We start from the raw sequence: 18,474 nt of genomic DNA, 5'->3' as shown, positions 1-18,474 counted from the left end.
AGGAACCTTCAAAACTTTGGTCTTCGAATGCAGCCTTAGAAGGATACAGGCCCTGAATTCGGACATAACCAAAGTGTGGGCTGCTGTCGTGACCGTCAGAACACGGTTTGTGGCGGCTCGACTCTCAATTAATAAACCTACTTCAATATAAAAAAGGTCGGTAGTAAAAACAGTCATAGCTAATAAAACGTTACCTTATGTAGTTGCTTTTCACACGGAGGTTTTGATTGCTAGCAGTGTGTTCAACAAAAGTTATGTGTAATATTCCTAACACACAATACACATGCTACAGACTATTTAAAAACACTTCACACCTGCCCTCTTATGGTCAACCATGAACACTGTCAATAGTATACGTTATTTGTTAGCTGTTTATTGTCAGTTGTTTCAATGTTGCTCTCCTCTGTTGTCTAGTCTGAAGGAAGCGTTCAAGTAAGAATTTCATTGTACACTGTACTTTGTACACACGACAATAAAACTTTGAATTTTTATTTTTGTGTCCTAACTACAGTTTTGACATTTGCAATCATAATTGTTGCAGTTACAATCAAATGAAACATGAAAATAAAAGGAAACCAAAGCACGCAAGACACCCAACATAAAAGGAAAATACAATTGAAACAAATAGTTAAACCAATCTGGGGCAAATTCATAGATTTGGCACTTACCATAGTTTGAATTTTGATTGTATAAAGCACAATGGAAAATCATTAAAAACTTACATTTACGTTTAATGAATTTTGCTGGGATATTTACCTTAATAAACAAAGTCAGCTTTATTTTTTTTGGCTATGTGCCATTTTCATAAAATTACCATGGTTCTTAGTAGCTTCAGTGTTCAAAATAAAGAACGGCACACTTTATTTTCAGTCACTTAAATCCATGACAAAATATTTTCATTTGGAGGAATTGGAAATTAGAACTTTCAATACATTCTTTTTGTAAAGTTACAAAATATCAATTTATCATCTTATCTGGACCAGGGATGAACTGTCTTGGCTGAACACAAGATTATGTGCCTTTATTATAAAGGGTTAAATTCATAGCCTGTAAAACGAAGTGAATTACTCTTTAAAAGTTTTCGAACAACATAACTTTTCCATAATTTCCTCCAAAAACCTAAGGAGGATCAGATTTCTTATAAAAAGAAATCTGTATTTGTGAACCAATCCATGCATTAAAAAATAAAGTATGAACTAGTGTAAAGAATTGTAATTTCTGAGTCAGTGTAAAGCTTTCACCTTATAATCAAACACGACCAATGAGATCTTCACAGTACTGGGGGGTTCACACACCCCAATGTAGAGAACGGCATGGAAGATGTTTTCAAACCTGTTATCTAAAACAAACTAATCTTTATCCAACATTATCACTACTAAAGTCCTCCCCAACTCTCCCAATTTATATATGCAAATAATTTCCCCTTTAGCAATTTTATTCCCTGGTTCTGGGGGGAAAAAAAACAAAACAGTGCAAAGATGACTGTTCATAATCCTGCCATCTGTATACCTTTCACAGTAAGCGAGGGCACACAAACCAAGATATGACCAACAGATTCTGCTATTGCTATATAAAAAACTGCTAACATTAACATTAAAACAGCATGGAGCCTCTAACACAGAAGAGATCAAGTTCCTCCACATCTTTGTGTAGCCCAGCTTCCCTGTTTAAAAAAGAAAAAGTACTGAAGATGAACAAAGGCACAGTGCCAAGAAAACATACTAACCCCTATACTAACACACAACATAACTCTAAAACAGTTACAAAGTGTGTAATAACTAAAAGGGCAGTTATGTTGGCAGCTATTTGGGATTGAAGAGGGCAGAGAGGTAGAATCACAGCAAGGGTGAAGTCGCTGCTGTCATTTCTTGGTGTTTGCGCCCTTTGAATTCCTAGGCGGCGTGACAGGCCGGCCGGAGCCCACGCCACCCGCTCCGTAAGCATATAGCTTCTTGTCTGCGGGCTTGAGGATCTGCAGGAGGGAAATTGGGGGGGGGATAGAGAGGACACTTAGGTATACTCTGAATGTCCTGAATGACAGACAGGCCGCATCAGGAAGAGGGATAAATCTTACCTGGAAGGAGCACATGAGTGTCTCATCAACACTCATCATGGCTCCAGCATTATCAAACTCGCCACAGTAGTTTGGGGCTGAGAAAAGCGTGACCAGCTGTCGCTTTGCAAAGAACTCATAGCCGTCTTCCACCACCTAGAGGAGAAACCAGGGGCCAAGATACTGTTTACATACACAAGAAGGATTCACTGCACATTCAGCTGGCACTATCCCAAATGCAAAAAAACAAAGGGATATGCACAGTGCATGCTGAAGGATTAACAAAATGCACACTGCGGGTAATGTCCAAGTTTGTTTCCTCAAAACATCAGCTATAATTTTCCATTTCAATAAAGCTTACCCAGCAACAGTGCAACTTTCATGCAGCTTTGTTCAGTCACACAATGGAACAGTGTAGCTGCTATATCAAGACCCCTTAAAACAAAACTATTTAAATTATTTAGGCAATTATGTATGGCCTGTGTGTAATGCAGTGCAGGCAGTGAGGATGTAAGCATATACACTCAGTGACAAAAAAAAAAAGTTAAGCACCCAGAAGTAATTTTCCAATTTGGATGTAATTTGTTACACATGCAAACCAGCAATGGGTATGTAAATGACTTGATTTACAAGAAGCTGACATATAGTCGCCAGACAGAGGATGCCTCAGACACATTAGACAGCATTACCAGCATGTGACGGAGTTTGATAGGGGTTGCATTGTGGATGGTCGTATCATGCAACTGCCCAGCATGTGGGGTATGCAGTCACCCGATGTTGCAAACCAATGGGCACGTGAGGGCACCCACACACATTGTGAAGGTTCTGGTCGACTAAGACGGACCGCACCAAGGGAGGATCGTTGTATTGTGCGCCAAGCCTCACAAAACCCCATGACATCTGTGCCTGCCATCCGGACACAGGTGTTGGACTCTGTACAGCACTCCATGTCATCCCACACCATGTCTCGACGACTGGCATTAGCCGGACTACCGGTTCACCACCCCATGTGTAGGCTGCCATTAACACCAGCACAGAGACAGCTGTGTTTGGAGTGGTGCCGTAAGCCGGAGGCATGGACTGATGACAAGAGGTGTTGTACCATGTTCAGTGTTGAATCTCAGTTCTGCATTAAAAAGGATGACCGTCATGTATGGCGGTGCCGAGGGGAGAGGACCAATCCTGGCAATATTGTGGAGAAACGCACCAGTGTTATTCCTAGCATCATGGTGTGGAGAGCCATAGAGTGGGGAGCCATAGAGTATGACTTCAGGTCATCTCTGGTAGTGATTCATGGGACACTGATGTCACAGCGCCACGTCAGTGACATCCTGCGCCTGCATGTCTTACCCCTCCTGAGACAGCACACAGGTACAGTCCATCAAGACAATGCCAGTCCACACACAGCACAGGTGTTTATGGACTATGAATTATCTCCGTGGCCAGCCAGGTCCCCCAATCTTTCCCCAATCGAACATATATGGGATCAGCTCAGATGTCAACTCAGACCCCTGCCAATCTGCAGGATCTCGTGGGCCAGTTACAACAGCTGTGGGCCGTCTTGCTGCAGGAGAGGATACCACGGCTGTATGACTCCCATCCGCACCGCATCGCTGCCACACCCTACTGACATGGGACCAGCAGTGCCCCCATAAACTCTGTTTTCTGAACTCTGTTGTGCGTTTGATCTGATATTATAATAATTGCAATACAGTCACATGACCTTTCACCACATGCAGATTCATTTCATTTCCACCACTCTGTCTGGGTGCTTAAATTTGTCACTGAGCGTAAATACTATACAGTTCTCCCTTCATATTCCCTTCAGGTTAGGGGCAGAAGATCCCATCAGATGTGAATATTTGCAAATAATATTCAGGTTCATTATTAAAAATGCAAAATTAACAGCACTGAAGAATTTAAAAGTTACCGTGAGGAATACGAGATCCATGATCACAGACAGCTAAAACACGAGTGAGGTTGGTTACAGAGACAGATGCGCAGTGTACCCAAGCTAAGATGCATTTTTTTCCTTTTTCCAAAAATAACTATTAATATTCACCCTTGTGTACATCAGACTTTCAGAAAATACTATCACTGTACTAAGGGTAAAAAAAGTGGCGACCATAAAATATTTTCTCCAAAATTGTGCAGCCCTACAGTTGCCCCTTCAGATCCGCAAACTTGATGTTGGCCGTGAACAATTAAAAGAACATTTTTGTGTAAGTCAAAAATACAAAGCATATTCAGGTATTTATGTATCGCGAAAAAATGTAATATAAAATATAAAAAATATGATTAATGCTATTTAATATTTGTATGTGTATGCACATACTATATTTTTAAATTTGCAGAGAATCAAACATAAATCAATAGTAACAAAAGCTGCGGCTGTGTTAAAGTAATAAAAATAAAAATTCCAAAAGAAATAAATTTCTGCTTGGACTGCTAATGCTGCTTGGACCCCCTAACGACAGGACCTTCCCGTAAACAATCTCTGACCACAAAGAAAAGGGTAGGTAACATTTTTGGAACATCGTTTTCCTTGGGTTTTATGTGTTTGCTGTTTGTGGGCACATACGTAGTAGCCTTAGGCCACGTTTGATTGGTGAGCATGACTGACACACCGAGTAGCATGACACTTCTGATTGGTGAGCATGACTGACACACCGAGTAGCATGACACTTCTGATTGGCGAGAATTACTGTTACACAAGGAGGATGGCATGAATTTGTAAAACTATTCTTGGGACAGTTTTAAATTTTGGGTCAGATGTGCTATATAATGCATATCCCAAATTTACAAAACGCATTGTTTCGTATCTGATTTCCATTTGAAATCGATAAATAGTTCAGCCCTAGACTAAACTGTATATCATGTTTTTGTTACTGACCTGATGTGCCCTGCAGATGAGGTCCATGTCATGCTTCTGCAAGAATTTGGCCACCATATCTGCTCCAAACGTGAAGGACACTCCACGGTCATTCTCACCCCAGCCCAGCACATCCTTGTCCGGGTCGGCCCACAGCAGGTCACACAGCAGGCCCTGGTCAGGCACGTCTGTGGGACGCATTACCCGGCGCACCTGCTCCATCGACTGCAGGTCTGGGGAGAGGCCTAGAACACATGGAGGTACAGGTAAAGGAAACTGGCATTCAAACACTATGGGTCAAGTGCAATCAACATAATACAAAATAATGATGAGCTGTTTTCGTTTTCCAGCGACATTAAAAACTGACCTTAAATTATGTGATTTTGTGTTCCAACTAAGAATATATTTCCTAAACACCTAATGGAGAGTTTCTGATCCAGTGGACTGCATTCAGTGGGCATAAACTGATAATTCACAGCTACACTAAAGCCATTTCTTCCAAAGACTTTGATTATAGTGGCATCTGGAAATGAGGATTAAGATAAACATCAGAGCCGGTATGCATAAAACTTCAAATTTCACTCTTAAATGCGTCACAATTCTAAGAGTGACGTGATTTTGCTCCTACTCCCAGACTTAAGAATGTTTATGCATGCCACTTATTAAGTGTTAAGACTTGGTCTCAGCTCCTAAATTATTTAAGAGAGCTGGAGAGGACTCCTAAGCCAGTTAGGAGTTGAATGATGGCAGCTGCACTACGCGCACCGAGACGGAGACCGCGCACTTTCCGTCAGAGAAAGGACGTCCTGCAGACGTACGACAATAATGAATTGATAAAAAGGTACAGGCTTGATCATGACGGCATTCTTGTTGTTACCAACCTAATTATGAAACGGGTACAATCTCCTACGTCACCTAAAAATGCACTTACAGTTGAACTGAAGGTGATAATAATGCTACGTTTTTGGCAACTGGAAAAATAATAATAATAATTATCATTATCATCATCATCATCTATTATAGTGAGGGTCATAAGAGCAATATAAGTAATGACACAAACCTGTAGCTTGCATGCTTGCTTTATAAACTGATTTCCTTTCGCGAGGTCGATAAAACATTATGCCACCTTTTTTCACATTCCTCTGCTGAACGCCTTGTCCGAGGTGACGCAGCATTTACGGAGCTTGCAATAGCCTCCTAAGCTTTTTTTGTCCGTGCTCGTAACAGCTGGGCCAAACTTTCCTCGCACTACCTCCTTCCATTTAAGCACCAATTGTGCCAAAAGAACCGTTTTGTTTGTCGTCCAGTTTGGTTTATTTTTAGGATCCAATGTCTTGCTATGAGTTCTGCGTTTGACCCATAATTTATACAACATGTGCATCTATTAGTGGAAATTGATTGGTGGTGTGCTAGGTAGATTTTCGTACAACCAATTAAAAGGTATGATCACAGAAAGGTATGTTGTATAAAGCTCTACATTAACGGTTTAATGTCACTAATAAATTCACCGTACAGCTTTAACTCAGTATTTGGGGCAGGATTTTATTTGTAGTCCTCATTTCACGACACTTAAATGCTGGCTCCGTCAGCAATTAGGAAATGGGCTTACACTTTGCTGAAAGTTACTTTATACAATGCTCTTAGGTCCTACTTTTTGCTTAGATTTTTTTTTTTTTTAACTCTTAAGTCCAAGTGTACAACCATTCTTAAGACCATTCTTAGGAAGTTTTATGCATACCGGCCCAGGTTTCTACCAAGAGACACCTCACAACATTTACCTTGTTTGGTAAAAATAGGGTGACACAGGGAAGATAGAATCCATACCCATGGGGAACATTACTGACTCGCCTGCACTGAGGCACCCTTTCAAACGCACACAGAGAAAGATAGATGGACAAAATACCTCCATGGCAGCAAAAAATCTTCTCATCCACAATCGCAGCCACTGGAAGGCAGTTGAAGCAGTCAGTGAAAGTCTTCCATAACTTGATGTTATATCGTCTTTTACCTGCAGGGAACCAGCAAGCATAAATATTAGTGTACCTAGAGCTGGGCGATATGGCCTAAAAATAAAATCTCCGATTTTTTCACAAAAAATACGTTTTCCGATTTTAATCGATTTTCCCCTCCCCTACTCAAAATCAAACTACAGATTACAAAAATGGTTCAAAACAAGTTTTAACTTTATTTAGCTATTTTTTACTTTAGGGTTAAAGTGCAATCCGACAAGCCATAAAAGATGCTTGTAAGTGAGATGGCAGACCACTCCATTGTAAACACTTTTAGAAACTTGTAAAAACTTCTGGAAAGCTTTCTCTATAGCTTATTTTCAAACTGGCAACAACACAATATGCCCTCAAACTTCTAAATAAAAGTAATAAGTAATATTGTAATAATAATAGAAAAAAAAAACACAATTTTATCATGTCAGCTTGGTATTAAGTAAATACTTTATGCCATTGGGCTTTTGAAAAATTGCCAGTGTTAAGAAAAATGAGGCACGTACTTCGGGTCTAAAACTTTTAGCATGTTAATGAATCCCAGCTTTTCCACAGTATGTATGGGCAGCATGTCTTTTGCACTATACATCGCGACAGCATTTGCTATCGCCTTCCATCGTGCCCGATTCTTATCATATGGCACATAGTTCGAAAATGTGTCAGCGACGGTTGCTTGCTTAACTTTGTTGTGCTGGTGCTGCGGCTATTGTCATTTCACTGGGAGCGGCACTTCTCCCACTCCGCTGCATGCCTCTGCTTTACATGCTGGAATAAATTAGTCACGCTGCTTCCTTTGGTTGCAACAGTTTTTAAAGTCTTTGCAACGAGGACTTGTTTGGTCTGTGTCCGACCTCGCAAAACCGAACCAATTCCATATTACAGATGTAGCAACACCTTTCTTGCGCACAAGCGCCAGCTTTTCCCCTGTCATTGCCATGTTGTTCGTGAATCTGCTACAGTGTTTGGGTGCGCCACGCTAATTTACCCATGAAGATTGGTGCGTCGCATTAGTTCTGCTTTTGGCGCTTGTGTGTAAAAAAAGTAATAAAATCGATTTTCATGAAAACACATTGTCCTGAACTGTAAATTTGAATTAATCGATTAAATCGATTTATCGCCCAGCTCTAAGTGTACCTAAGGAATTCACTACATACCACTAAATCAAAACAATGAAAGTGAGAAACCATACAGAGCACTGTGAGCACAGCCCTGGCACCCTTCACTTACACTCATTTATAAAAGCCATACACGTGGCTGATGGAGGCACACTGCCTCAGCACCCTTCACTTACACTCATCATAAAAGCCGTAGATGCGGTTGATGGAGGCACACTCGTGGTTGCCCCTCAGAAGAAAGAAGTTCTCAGGGAATTTGATTTTGTAGGCCAGCAGGAGGCAGATTGTCTCCAGTGACTGCTTGCCTCGGTCCACATAGTCCCCGAGGAACAGGTAGTTGCTCTCTGGGGGAAAGCCTCCATATTCAAAGAGCCGCAAGAGGTCATAGTACTGTCCATGGACATCACCTATGTAGCCATAGCAACAAAGATTTAATTTAGATACATAGAATGAAGGGCAGGCAGGCAGACACAAGATTCGCCAATTGTAAGGTGCTGGACGAGTTACATATTTCAAGCTCAGCTACATAGATTTTTTCAGTAATACCGGTGAGAAATCAGTTAATCATGCATTTATTATCTATCCTAAGTTTTGGAAGTCTTTCAATAGACAGCATCATAGAAGTGTTGGGCAGTATGACCAAAAATTTGTATCACAGTATTTATTAAGTGTCTGGCGGTATCACAGTATATGTTTTATTGATTATAACCATGCACTTAATAATTCGATAAGGATTGTTTCACTCACACGTTTTATTAGATTAATAATGTTTATATAGCTAGATAGTGACGTGTTTTACTGATTATATCCACATACAGTATTAAATTACATAGAGACATGTTTTGTTGATTACAGTATTTTTTCTTGGTAACAAAATGCATGCTTAAATTGGTATGATTTTAATAACTATTACCCAATGAACCCAATGATAAAATAATAATAATAGGGATTTCGCTTTACCTAAATGCATTTAATTGCAGAGTGGCTCAGAGGGCTAATTCTCTGTGCCTGTGCTAGTTCAAGCCTGGTTTAGGCAGAATAGTCACATCTCTCTAGGCCTCTGAGTAAAGCCCTTAACCCCCAGCTCCAGGGGCACCACATGTTGGCTGCCCCTGCAGTGACCCCCAAGATATGGGGCACAAGATGGGGTAGGTGAAGAGAACAATTACAAGGTACCTGTAATTTATCATTACACATAATCTAAATTTTCAGGCACAGACTGAAGCAGTAGCTATAAATACTGCAATGCTGAAGGGTTCTATATGGAGAATTATCGCATTATAAAAAGTTTAACTATTAGAACGGTATGCGCCATTAACAGGGGTCCCCTCAATACACTCTGCACAGCAATCCATAGCACTTCTAGCAGCGAATAATATTTAATTGCCTGCCTATTGAAGAGTTACAGTTGTTCAATCTATGTTATGGTATGGTGGTGTATGAAAAATACATACCATATGGGAAATTAAAACCAGTATACAGGCCAAAACTAGGCACACATTAGAAAAGTGAAAGATGATTTTAGAAAAGGCACCCAACTACCCCATCATTCAACTCAAGAGTAAATAAACCCACCTGCTGTTTTCAGGTTTTTTTTTTTAAACAGATGGCATTATCATCATTATGACCCAGCAAGCCCTTCAACTCACCACAGATCTTGAGTGGTGCTTCAAGTTCAAGCAAAATTGGTTGACTGAGGAAAATCTCACGGGACTTGAGACAAAGGCCACGAATCTCATTTTCCGTAAGCTGGACATTCTTGCCTGGCCGGGAGCCTTTAACTGTAGAGGGTCAAGCACCACAGTGTATGATTAAATAAAAACAATACACTCTGGAAGAAAAGGAAAAAAAACTCAATAGAATTACAGTACTGCATGCAAGTTGGAACCTGGATTAGGTTGGTTAAACCCCATAATCACTCACTGTCTATTTATCAGGCTTACACAGCATTTTCCATGTAATCTTATCACTAAGGTGCGGCATTTCCAGGTATAATTAATGTTACATTTGAACAGAGCACACTGACAGTGTTTGTATGGTCCTTTATCTGGTTCCCTCCCACATTCCAAAGAGTTGTGAACTGTCGACTCTGGACTGCACATAATGTTAGGTTTGATATGACATGCCATTATTCCTTTTATAATTTCTATTAATATGGCAGCCCCTGCCAAATTATCACAAGGAAAACTGCTGTCCTTCCCCAATGAACAGTAAGAGGAAAAACCCCCATGCAATGAAAGGAAACAAAAGATGAAACGACAGAATGTTCTGAACTTGTGTGGAGTGAGTAGAATATACAAGTGTAAGACATTTTAGAAAAATGCTTCCTGTGCATCACCCAAATGCCCAGTAGAGACTGAGTGGATCTTTCACCAAGCTCTTGGCCTGGGTTTTGTCCTGGTTGTTTACCTGAAGGATTCACCCAAATCCAGCAAGTCCAACCTCTCAGGCTTTGAGTGCTACCTTACTGTTTTTAGCTTAGCTGCTTAATGTGGGGCTTACAAACACAACGATCATAATGGTACAATCATGTATCCCCCTGTTTAAGGGTGTTGTGGAGTTTACATGCAATTTCCTCCATTATACTGCCACCCTTGTTCTATGCGGTGTGGTGGTTTTGTCCAATCAACCTCTTCCTCAATCTTGGCTTAATGTCAAAATTAAACAATAAGTTCCACCCTCCCATTTCCTGAAACCACTTGTCCTATTCAGGGTTGTGGGGTGTCTGGAACCTATCCTGGAGACTATGGGCACAAGGCATGGAACAACCCAGGATGGGGTGCCAACCCATATCATGGCACACTCTCACACTACTGCCTATAGGCAATATGGTAACTCCAATCAGCTTCAGCCATCTTTTTGGACGGGGGGGGGGGATGGGGACCAGAGAAAACCCCAAGATGGCATGAGGGTTCCAGGGGTGTGAGGCAATAGTGCTGACTTAAGGATAAGTTGAAAACTGTAATATCTAATAAAAATACACTTCAAAGTATTAAATTACGCGTCTCAACTGTATTTGACTAAAAAACTAAAGCATTTTAACCCCAATTCATTTCCAAAGCACGTACATTTTAAAAAGGCACGCAGGACAACTACGCAATGGTCTTTCACAACTACCCCAAATAGACAGACAAACATTTCCAGTGATTTCCCATCCAAAGCGTCAGTCATCCAAAGATCCACAGCCTCGCCAATTTTAACGGAGACATGCAACATCAAAAGGTATACCTTTTCCTCAGTATTTTCATTATTACCCACCCCCTGCAATTATTTCATGCAAGATACCAGCGATATCTCACTGCAAACAATGTAGTAACAGACTCACTTCAGGAGACCCTCAAAGACTTAGAAACGCTGAGCTGTGAGGTACTTGTAGAACACATCTTTCGTCGCACGCTTCCACGCTCCCCAAGATCTTGGTAAATTTGGTCATTTTTCGATGGTTATATGAATTTTTTACGATTCTTACCTTCAAGAAGACGCTGAATGATGGAATCAATATTTAATTTTTCCGGCTCCGCCATTTTACTACTTTGTAGTTTTCAGTCGGTTTTTCACGTTTCGTTCTTCGAAATCGTTAATATCTCGAACTTACTAGCTACGACCCTAACAATGGGGTAGGGTGCTCAACTCTTTAATTGGCCAGATACTAGCGAACCTAGTCGACGAATTATTTTTATCGTTCACCACACCATAACGAAAATATAAAGATGTCCTAGTGAATCACTTTAAAAATATAGTTCGAAGCGTATTGTAATGCCTCTTCTCCTTTTCTTCCTGTTTCAGAACTTCCAAAGAGCAGTGATTCAGGGGCGGAAAGAGCGGCTTATGACGTAAGGGCTCGTTTTCTTTTCTCCCAAAAGATTGGCCTGCTGGTTATATTCGAACAGAAATCTCGGATTCCTATTGGACATGATTCCGCGTAGGCATCAAATAGCAGACACGATTTCGGCCAATGGGTGTCATCGTGCAGCTTAACCTTCACCTTATATATAGTGACTTATTGGGTTAGTTTAAGTAACTTCACAGCACATCGAACTGGGTGTAATACATAATGGTAATTTCATTTAGCACATAGAGAAAAACATTAAAGTAATGTCACTTTTGACTGTAAAATTGACGGCCATACGCCATATTTTACGTCGCTCTTTCTGAGGCACATCGGGCAGTAAAAGTCGAAGGTCTCCATCATTATCCGGTTAAACTTCCTCTTTCCTCTCGCTGTCGACGTTCTCATCAAAAATCAACATACGATGAAATGTAACAGGGTACCGTAAAAATAGCACGCCTCCTTCCATAAGTCGTAAGCCTGTGCATGCGTAGTAGCGGAAGTTACATTTTCGGTAGGTGTAACATTTTCGGTAGTGACAGTGTGCGATACTACAAGATTTGGTATCGATCCGATACCAAGTAAATACAGGGCCAGTATCGCCGATACCGGTTTCGATATCGATATTTTTAAATAATAAAGGTGGATGTATCATCAAATTGCTAAATCTGAATTAATTTTCATTACCTTCAAGTGTTTTTGTGTTTTTTTTAATTAATTAGTTAAAACCCAGGACAGAATTTGGGCAAAGTTTATAAGTAAATAAATACTTTATTATAAAACACAAGTAACACAAAATGTCTTTTTCTTAAATAAAGTGCACAAAATTAGATAACCGGGTATGAAAAAATCCTCTCAGCTGGCACTGAGGATGCAACCACTCCCAGGTGCTTCTTGGCAAGTTGGCTCAAAGAAGGGAATGTTGATTAATTTTTCGATGAGTCACGTGACGGTACAACGTCAAAAGACAAGAGGGAGGAGGAGTAGCAAAGCCTGCTCAGCGCTTTGACAGCTAGCCATGAGCAGCAATTGAGAGCAGCAGCGGTGACACAGACACCGGAGACTCAGGAGAGAAACTGAAACTAAAGTATCGATCTCATTGAACTGGTATTGATCAATATCAATACCAACATTATTATCGCGGTATATTACCGATACTTGGATCGATCCTCCCACCATTAACGGGGGGGGAAGATGGTGAGCCGGAAGGGTGGTTGTTAGAGAGGTGCTGTTCACATGTCCTGAAAAACTTAAAATAGTGTCCTTTCAAATTGAACCAAGTTTTGTGTTTTTACATTTCTACGAATACCATTGAGACCCAGATTGAAAATAATTAGACGTTAAAATTTCATATAAGTACCGTATTTTCCTCCCGTGAGCTAGTTGCTATGCATAACAGTACTGCTTCGAGTTCAAATGATCACAGCTATATAATAGAGAGCTCACCCGTCATTACGAAAAGAAAGCCTCCTTCGACCCCAACCAAAATTCAGGCTCTACCTACCAAGGTAAAGGTGTCGCATGGAGAAGACGCGGACACGGCTGCTATAGTTGCAGCTGTATTGGGGGCAGTGTGTGGCTCAGTGGGCTAAGCCGTGTGCCTGTAATCGCAAGGTCGCCGGTTCAAGCGCAGCCTCAGCACGTCTGCGGGTCCTTGAAAAAAAAAGACCCTCAATCTGGGCGCCGCTATGGGTGGCTGCCCTTCACGGACAGCTTGCTCTACAAAGAGCAAGTTGAGGGAGGCGTAAAAACAATTTCCCCACGGGGATCAATAAAGTATCAATTATTATTATTATTAAATAAACTCACGGAGAGGATTGACGGATTCGGAGTGCAGCTTCGCAAAATCTGCATTATGCTAACTAATTGTGACTAAACTTGTGGAAATGAATGCTGCAGAGATTAAAGAAATGTAAAAGCAAATTGCAAGTGTTTGAGAGAGAAATGCCTCGTCTCACGAAAGAAAATGAATTGAAGGAGAGGGTTTTAGAGATGGAACATGCACAAAAACGGTGCACGCTTATGGACCAAGGTTTGAAGGAAAAGGACCGGGAAAACATTTACAGCGATATAGTAGAAATTCTGATGAAAATCACGCTGCAGTGGGAGCCGTTGATGGACTTTGCTCTTGATTCTGTGTATCGCCTAGGAAGAAGAGACGAAGGGAGACATCACTAGATAATACTCCAGTTCACCTCGAGGGATTTTCGTGATGGTACAGAAGAAAACAAGGTTACAGTGGGCTAAAGAGAAGCAGTCGTGGACTGTGGATGATTGGATGAAAGTGGTATTCAGTGATGAATCCTGAATCTGCATTAGCCAAGGAGATGATGCTGGAACATATGTTTGGTGCCATCCCAATGAAACATATAAAGACAACTGCCTGAAGAAAGCAAGCAAATTTCCTCAGTCATTGATGATATGGGGTTGCATGTCAGGTAAAGGACCAGGACAGATGGTCATTGAAATTTTCTCATTCCATTAATCGAAAGCAGGTTTGGTGATGATGAAGTCATTTTTCAGGATGATAATGCATCTTGCCACCGAGCACAGAGTGTCACGCCCAGCTCCGTACGATCCTTGTGTGTGCCACGCCCCCTCATTACCTCGTGTCAATTCCTAGTTGTGATCACCTGTGTCCTGTTATTTCTGGCTAGTCTTATGTATTTAGTCCGCGTCTGAGTATATCTCGTGAGATCCGTCATTGTAGTGTCAGTGGATGTTCGTGCCTGTCTACCCTCCGTTTCAAATAAACCCTGTTTGCCCAACCTCACGGCTCCGCTCGCCTGCTTTCTGGCTCGCCTGCCCCGCAGTCCTGACAGAATGACGGATCTCCCCAACGCACCTCAGGAGATTGTAGACCAGTGTCTCAATCTCCTCCAAGAGGTAATATACTGGCTGAACCTGCCAGAGGTCCGTGAGGACCCTGGATTACGGGACCTAGCCAGCAAAAGCGGGACCCTTCTCGAGGAGATAACCCCGCTCACGGCAGCGCACGTACTGGCAGAGGTGCGTGAAAACCTCCGGCAGCTCGTTGACGGGGTGACGGAGAAGGGGCTCCAGCCGCTCGTCCTCTGCGAGGCAACCCCGCCTCATCTGACCTGCCCCAGCCGGAGAAAGAAGAGGAAAAGCCGGAGACAAACGGAGACGCCCGCGATTCGCCTGGGAGCTGCCTCCCTATCTCCCGCTTACCTCATTGCTGCTCCAGAGGAGTACCTCTCGAACCAGTGTCTAGAGGTATGTCCCACAGAGGCTGCTGCTGTCAACCCGGACATAACCGCCGCTGCGAAGGTACCTTCGCGGGCAGCTTCCCCCTTCCGGGGAACGCGGCTAGCCCTTAAAGGGGCCAGGGCCGTCTGGGATGCGATTCCCCGGATCCCCAAGGCCCTTAAAGGGGCAGCGCCTGCACGCCTGGCGCCGATCCTGGCGCCTATCTCGGACCTGCCTGCTCCGGACTTGCCAGCAGCACCGGCTGCTACTGCCGCCGCACTGCCCGCGGCAACGCCTGCTGCTGCTGCCGCTGCTCTGCCCGCGGCAACGCCTGCTGCTGCTGCCGCCGCACTGCCAGCGGCACCGCATGTCCAGCCTGACCCGCTCGTCCTGCCTGCGATCCCTGCAGCTGCCGCTGCCGCCGCTCTGCCCGCGGCACCACCTGCTACAACTGCTGCGGCGCCCCCTGCTGGCCATGTGATGGCGGCGCCCGCCGTGGCGCCCCCTGCTGGCCACACGCCCAAGGAGCCCGCCGAGGCGCCCCCTCCTGATCTGCCTGACCCGCTCGTCCTGCCTGCGATCCCTGCAGCTGCCGCTGCTCTGCCCGCGGCACCACCTGCTACAACTGCTGCGGCGCCCCCTGCTGGCCATGTGATGGCGGCGCCCGCCGTGGCGCCCCCTGCTGGCCACACGCCCAAGGAGCCCGCCGAGGCGCCCCCTCCTGATCTGCCTGTCTCGCCTGTCCTGCCGGCGCCTGATCTGCCTGTCTTGCCTGTCTCGCCTGTCCTGCCGGCGCCTGATCTGCCTGCGGCCCTCCTGCCTGAGGCTGCCGCTCTGCCTGAGGCCCTCCTGCCTGATGCTGCCGCTCTGCCTGCAGCCATCCTGCCTGAAGCTACTGCGCCTCCTGCTGCTGCACACGAGGCTTCTACTGGAGCAGTGGCTGCTGCGGCGCCTCCTGCTGGCCGCACGGCTGCTCTGCCGGCAGCTCTGCCTGAGGCCGCCGCTGTGCCCGCGGCCTTGCCTGTTCTGCCCGTCCAGCCCTGCTCGTTGGTCCAGCCTGCTCCGGACCCGCCTGCTCCTGACCCGCCTGTTCCTGTCCGGCTGCAGCTGCACCGCCTGCTGCAGCTGCCGCTGCTCTTCACGAGGTGCCCGCTGAGGCGCCCCCTGCTGGCCACGTGTCGGCGGCGCTTGCTAAGGTGCCCCCTGCTGGCCATGTGTCGGAGGCGCCCGCCGAGGCGCCCCCTGCTGGCCGCATGCCCGCGGCACCTCCTGAGGCCGCCGCTCTTCCCGCGGCACCTGCTGTCACGGTCCCCGCTCCTGTCCCCCCAGCCCTGGTTCCAGTCCCCGAGGAGGTCCCGGACAGACCAACCATCGCTCCTTCCTCCTTGGAGGAGGAGGAGCTCGAGTGGGACCCCTCGGGGACTTCCCTAATGACTCCTCTTCCCTCGCCTCGGCGCGGTCAAGCCCAACCGAAACCCTGCCTGTCGGTGTCCCGGAAAGGGAGAGGACATAGGCGCAGAGGTCGGGTCCCGCCAGCCCTGCCCCCCGGCTCACCTGCGGTCCCCCGGGCTTCTGCTCGACGGTCACCTACGGGTCCCCCGCCGTCGCTTCGTCGGCCACCTGTGGTCCCTCCTCCGACGCCTCGGCGGCCGCCTGCGGGTTCCCCCGCTCCGACTCGTCACTCGCCTGCGGGTCTCCCCGCTCTGGCTCGTCGGTGGACGGCGCCTCCGCCTGCTGTGGCTGCGCCGACGCCTGCTGCGACTTCCCCTCCCTCCTTGCCTTCGCCGTGTTCCCCTTCTGCTCCCTCCTTGCCTTCGCTGGTGCCCCCTCCAGCTTCCTTCTCTGCTCCTCCATTGGTCCCTCTGGCTTCCTCCTCTGCCCCGTCGTTGCCCCCTCCGGCTCCTGCCTCGCGGTCGCCCGGGGGCCCTCCGGCTTCGGCCGCTTGGTTGCCCGCGGCTCCTCCTGCTGCCGCCTTTCGCCCCCTGGGGTTCCCTTGGGCTCCCCTGGTTCCTCCTCCTTTTCCCTTTCTGCCTCCTGTCTCTGCTCCTCCTCCCTCTGTGTCTCCTCCGTTCCCTCCTCGTCCTTTTGTCCCTCTTGTCTCTGCTCCTCGTCCCACCCTGGTTCCTTCGTTCACTCCTGGCCCTTTTGTTCCGCCTGTCGGTGTTCCTCCGGTGTCTCCCTTCCTGGTCTGTCTGTCTGCGTTTCCCGTCCTTTGTCAGGTTTTGTCTTGGTTTTTGCCCCTTTGCTTGTTTTGTGTTTCCGTTCTGTTCCCGGTCCCTCGTTGATGATTTTGCTCTTGTTTTCCAGGTCCTGTTTCCCCGGTCTTGTCTCGTCTGTCGCCTCCCCTGGGGCGCGCCCGTAGTGCGCGCCTTTGGGTATGAAGGTAAAACAGTAGCAAAACTCGAGAGCTTGCTAATTTGAATGTGAGAACTTGTAAAATTAATATTTGTATTTGTGAGTTGAAATTTATACTCACAGCTCTGATGTGAAAAGCTGCATCTATCGATTTGCACACACAGACAATACTCAGAACACCTGTGGTTTGAATTCGAAGTTGTAGATTAATAGTTACAAATGTGTAAAGTGTCATTCGCATAAACAAAATGACAGGCACAATTGTGTACTACACATTTATCTTTGCGCTTTACTTCAGTTTCGCTGTACAACCACAAGTCAGCACTCACAACCTCTCAGATCTGGCAGTACAACCTCAAATCCTAGCGCTTTGACTTTTGCTACTCTTTTTGCGATATTCCTGTAGCAAAACTCACTCGTGCACTTATAAATGCAAACTTGAGAGAGCAGAATCGGGGGCGGGGCTGGGGTGGGAATAAAGTCATTTTATTGGTCGATGCCTCACCAATCTCACAGAAAGTGTTATAATTGGAGGAGATTTTAACATGGTATTGGATGAATGGCATGATAGATTTCCATGCAAATACCAGGGGTACCATTATAACTCAATTTTAAAAGATTTCTGAATTGGATGACCCATGGCATTTAGCAAACATATTTAACCTGACATTTACATTGTTCAAACACAATGGCTTGATTAAATCTAGAATTGATTTTTGGCTTGTCTCTCATACTCTCCTATGATTGCATGTTTGTAATACCATATCTGCAGCACCTCTCACAGACCACTGTATGATTAGTCTTGCACCTAATCCTCTTGAAAAGTAGTATCGCCACAAGGGGTATTGGAAATTTAACTCTAATTTACTCAATAGTGAATCCTTTTGCCAAGAAGTTAAGGAAGAAATCAATGTTCAGTTGGATCAGTTGTTTCTGATCCAAACCTAGTGTCATATATCATTAAATGGGAATATCTTAAATTTAGGGTACAGCAGATTGCTATAGCACACAGTAGATTAATCAGTCACTTAAATAAGCAA

The 18,474-nt window shown here is 44.9% G+C and overlaps 1 protein-coding gene and 1 long non-coding RNA gene across 3 annotated transcripts; one reads left to right on the top strand and one right to left on the bottom strand.

Annotated features, from left to right (window-relative positions):
• Positions 1 to 457: 457 nt before the first annotated feature.
• Positions 458 to 11,886, bottom strand: LOC111840498 (serine/threonine-protein phosphatase PP1-beta). Its single transcript, XM_023805406.2, has 7 exons — positions 11,510 to 11,886; positions 9,690 to 9,821; positions 8,217 to 8,447; positions 6,829 to 6,933; positions 4,947 to 5,170; positions 2,075 to 2,209; positions 458 to 1,972 (listed from the first exon to the last, which is right to left on the bottom strand). Exons 1-7 carry the CDS (start codon positions 11,562 to 11,564, stop codon positions 1,862 to 1,864), a joined length of 993 nt encoding a protein of 330 aa, XP_023661174.1. The 5' UTR covers positions 11,565 to 11,886; the 3' UTR covers positions 458 to 1,861.
• On the top strand, positions 11,133 to 17,876 carry LOC111840499 (uncharacterized). Of its 2 annotated transcripts, XR_011991840.1 has the most exons (4): positions 11,133 to 11,262; positions 11,827 to 11,873; positions 14,019 to 14,307; positions 17,387 to 17,876. It is a non-coding gene; the product is annotated as an uncharacterized lncRNA (long non-coding RNA). The 2 variants fall into 2 exon arrangements; XR_002837426.2 differs by lacking the exon at positions 17,387 to 17,876 and having other exon boundaries at positions 14,019 to 14,595.
• Positions 17,877 to 18,474: the final 598 nt, after the last annotated feature.

The sequence above is a fragment of the Paramormyrops kingsleyae genome, chromosome 5, assembly GCF_048594095.1.
Source record: "Paramormyrops kingsleyae isolate MSU_618 chromosome 5, PKINGS_0.4, whole genome shotgun sequence".
In the NCBI taxonomy this organism is placed as follows: domain Eukaryota; kingdom Metazoa; phylum Chordata; class Actinopteri; order Osteoglossiformes; family Mormyridae; genus Paramormyrops; species Paramormyrops kingsleyae.
The sequence above is the reverse complement of the archived record's forward strand: the minus strand, read 5'-3'. Positions and strand labels throughout refer to the sequence as shown.

Coding starts and splice junctions, on each gene's coding strand:
- LOC111840498 (XM_023805406.2), bottom strand. CDS start 11,564: ATGGCGGAGCCGGAAAAATTAAATATTGATTCCATCATTCAGCGTCTT. Junction 6,934..8,216: donor CTACGGCTTTTATGATGAGT/GTAAGTGAAGGG, acceptor GGTTCCCTGCAG/GTAAAAGACGATATAACATC. Junction 5,171..6,828: donor GATTTTTTGCTGCCATGGAG/GTATTTTGTCCA, acceptor CATGTGTTCTAG/GCCTCTCCCCAGACCTGCAG.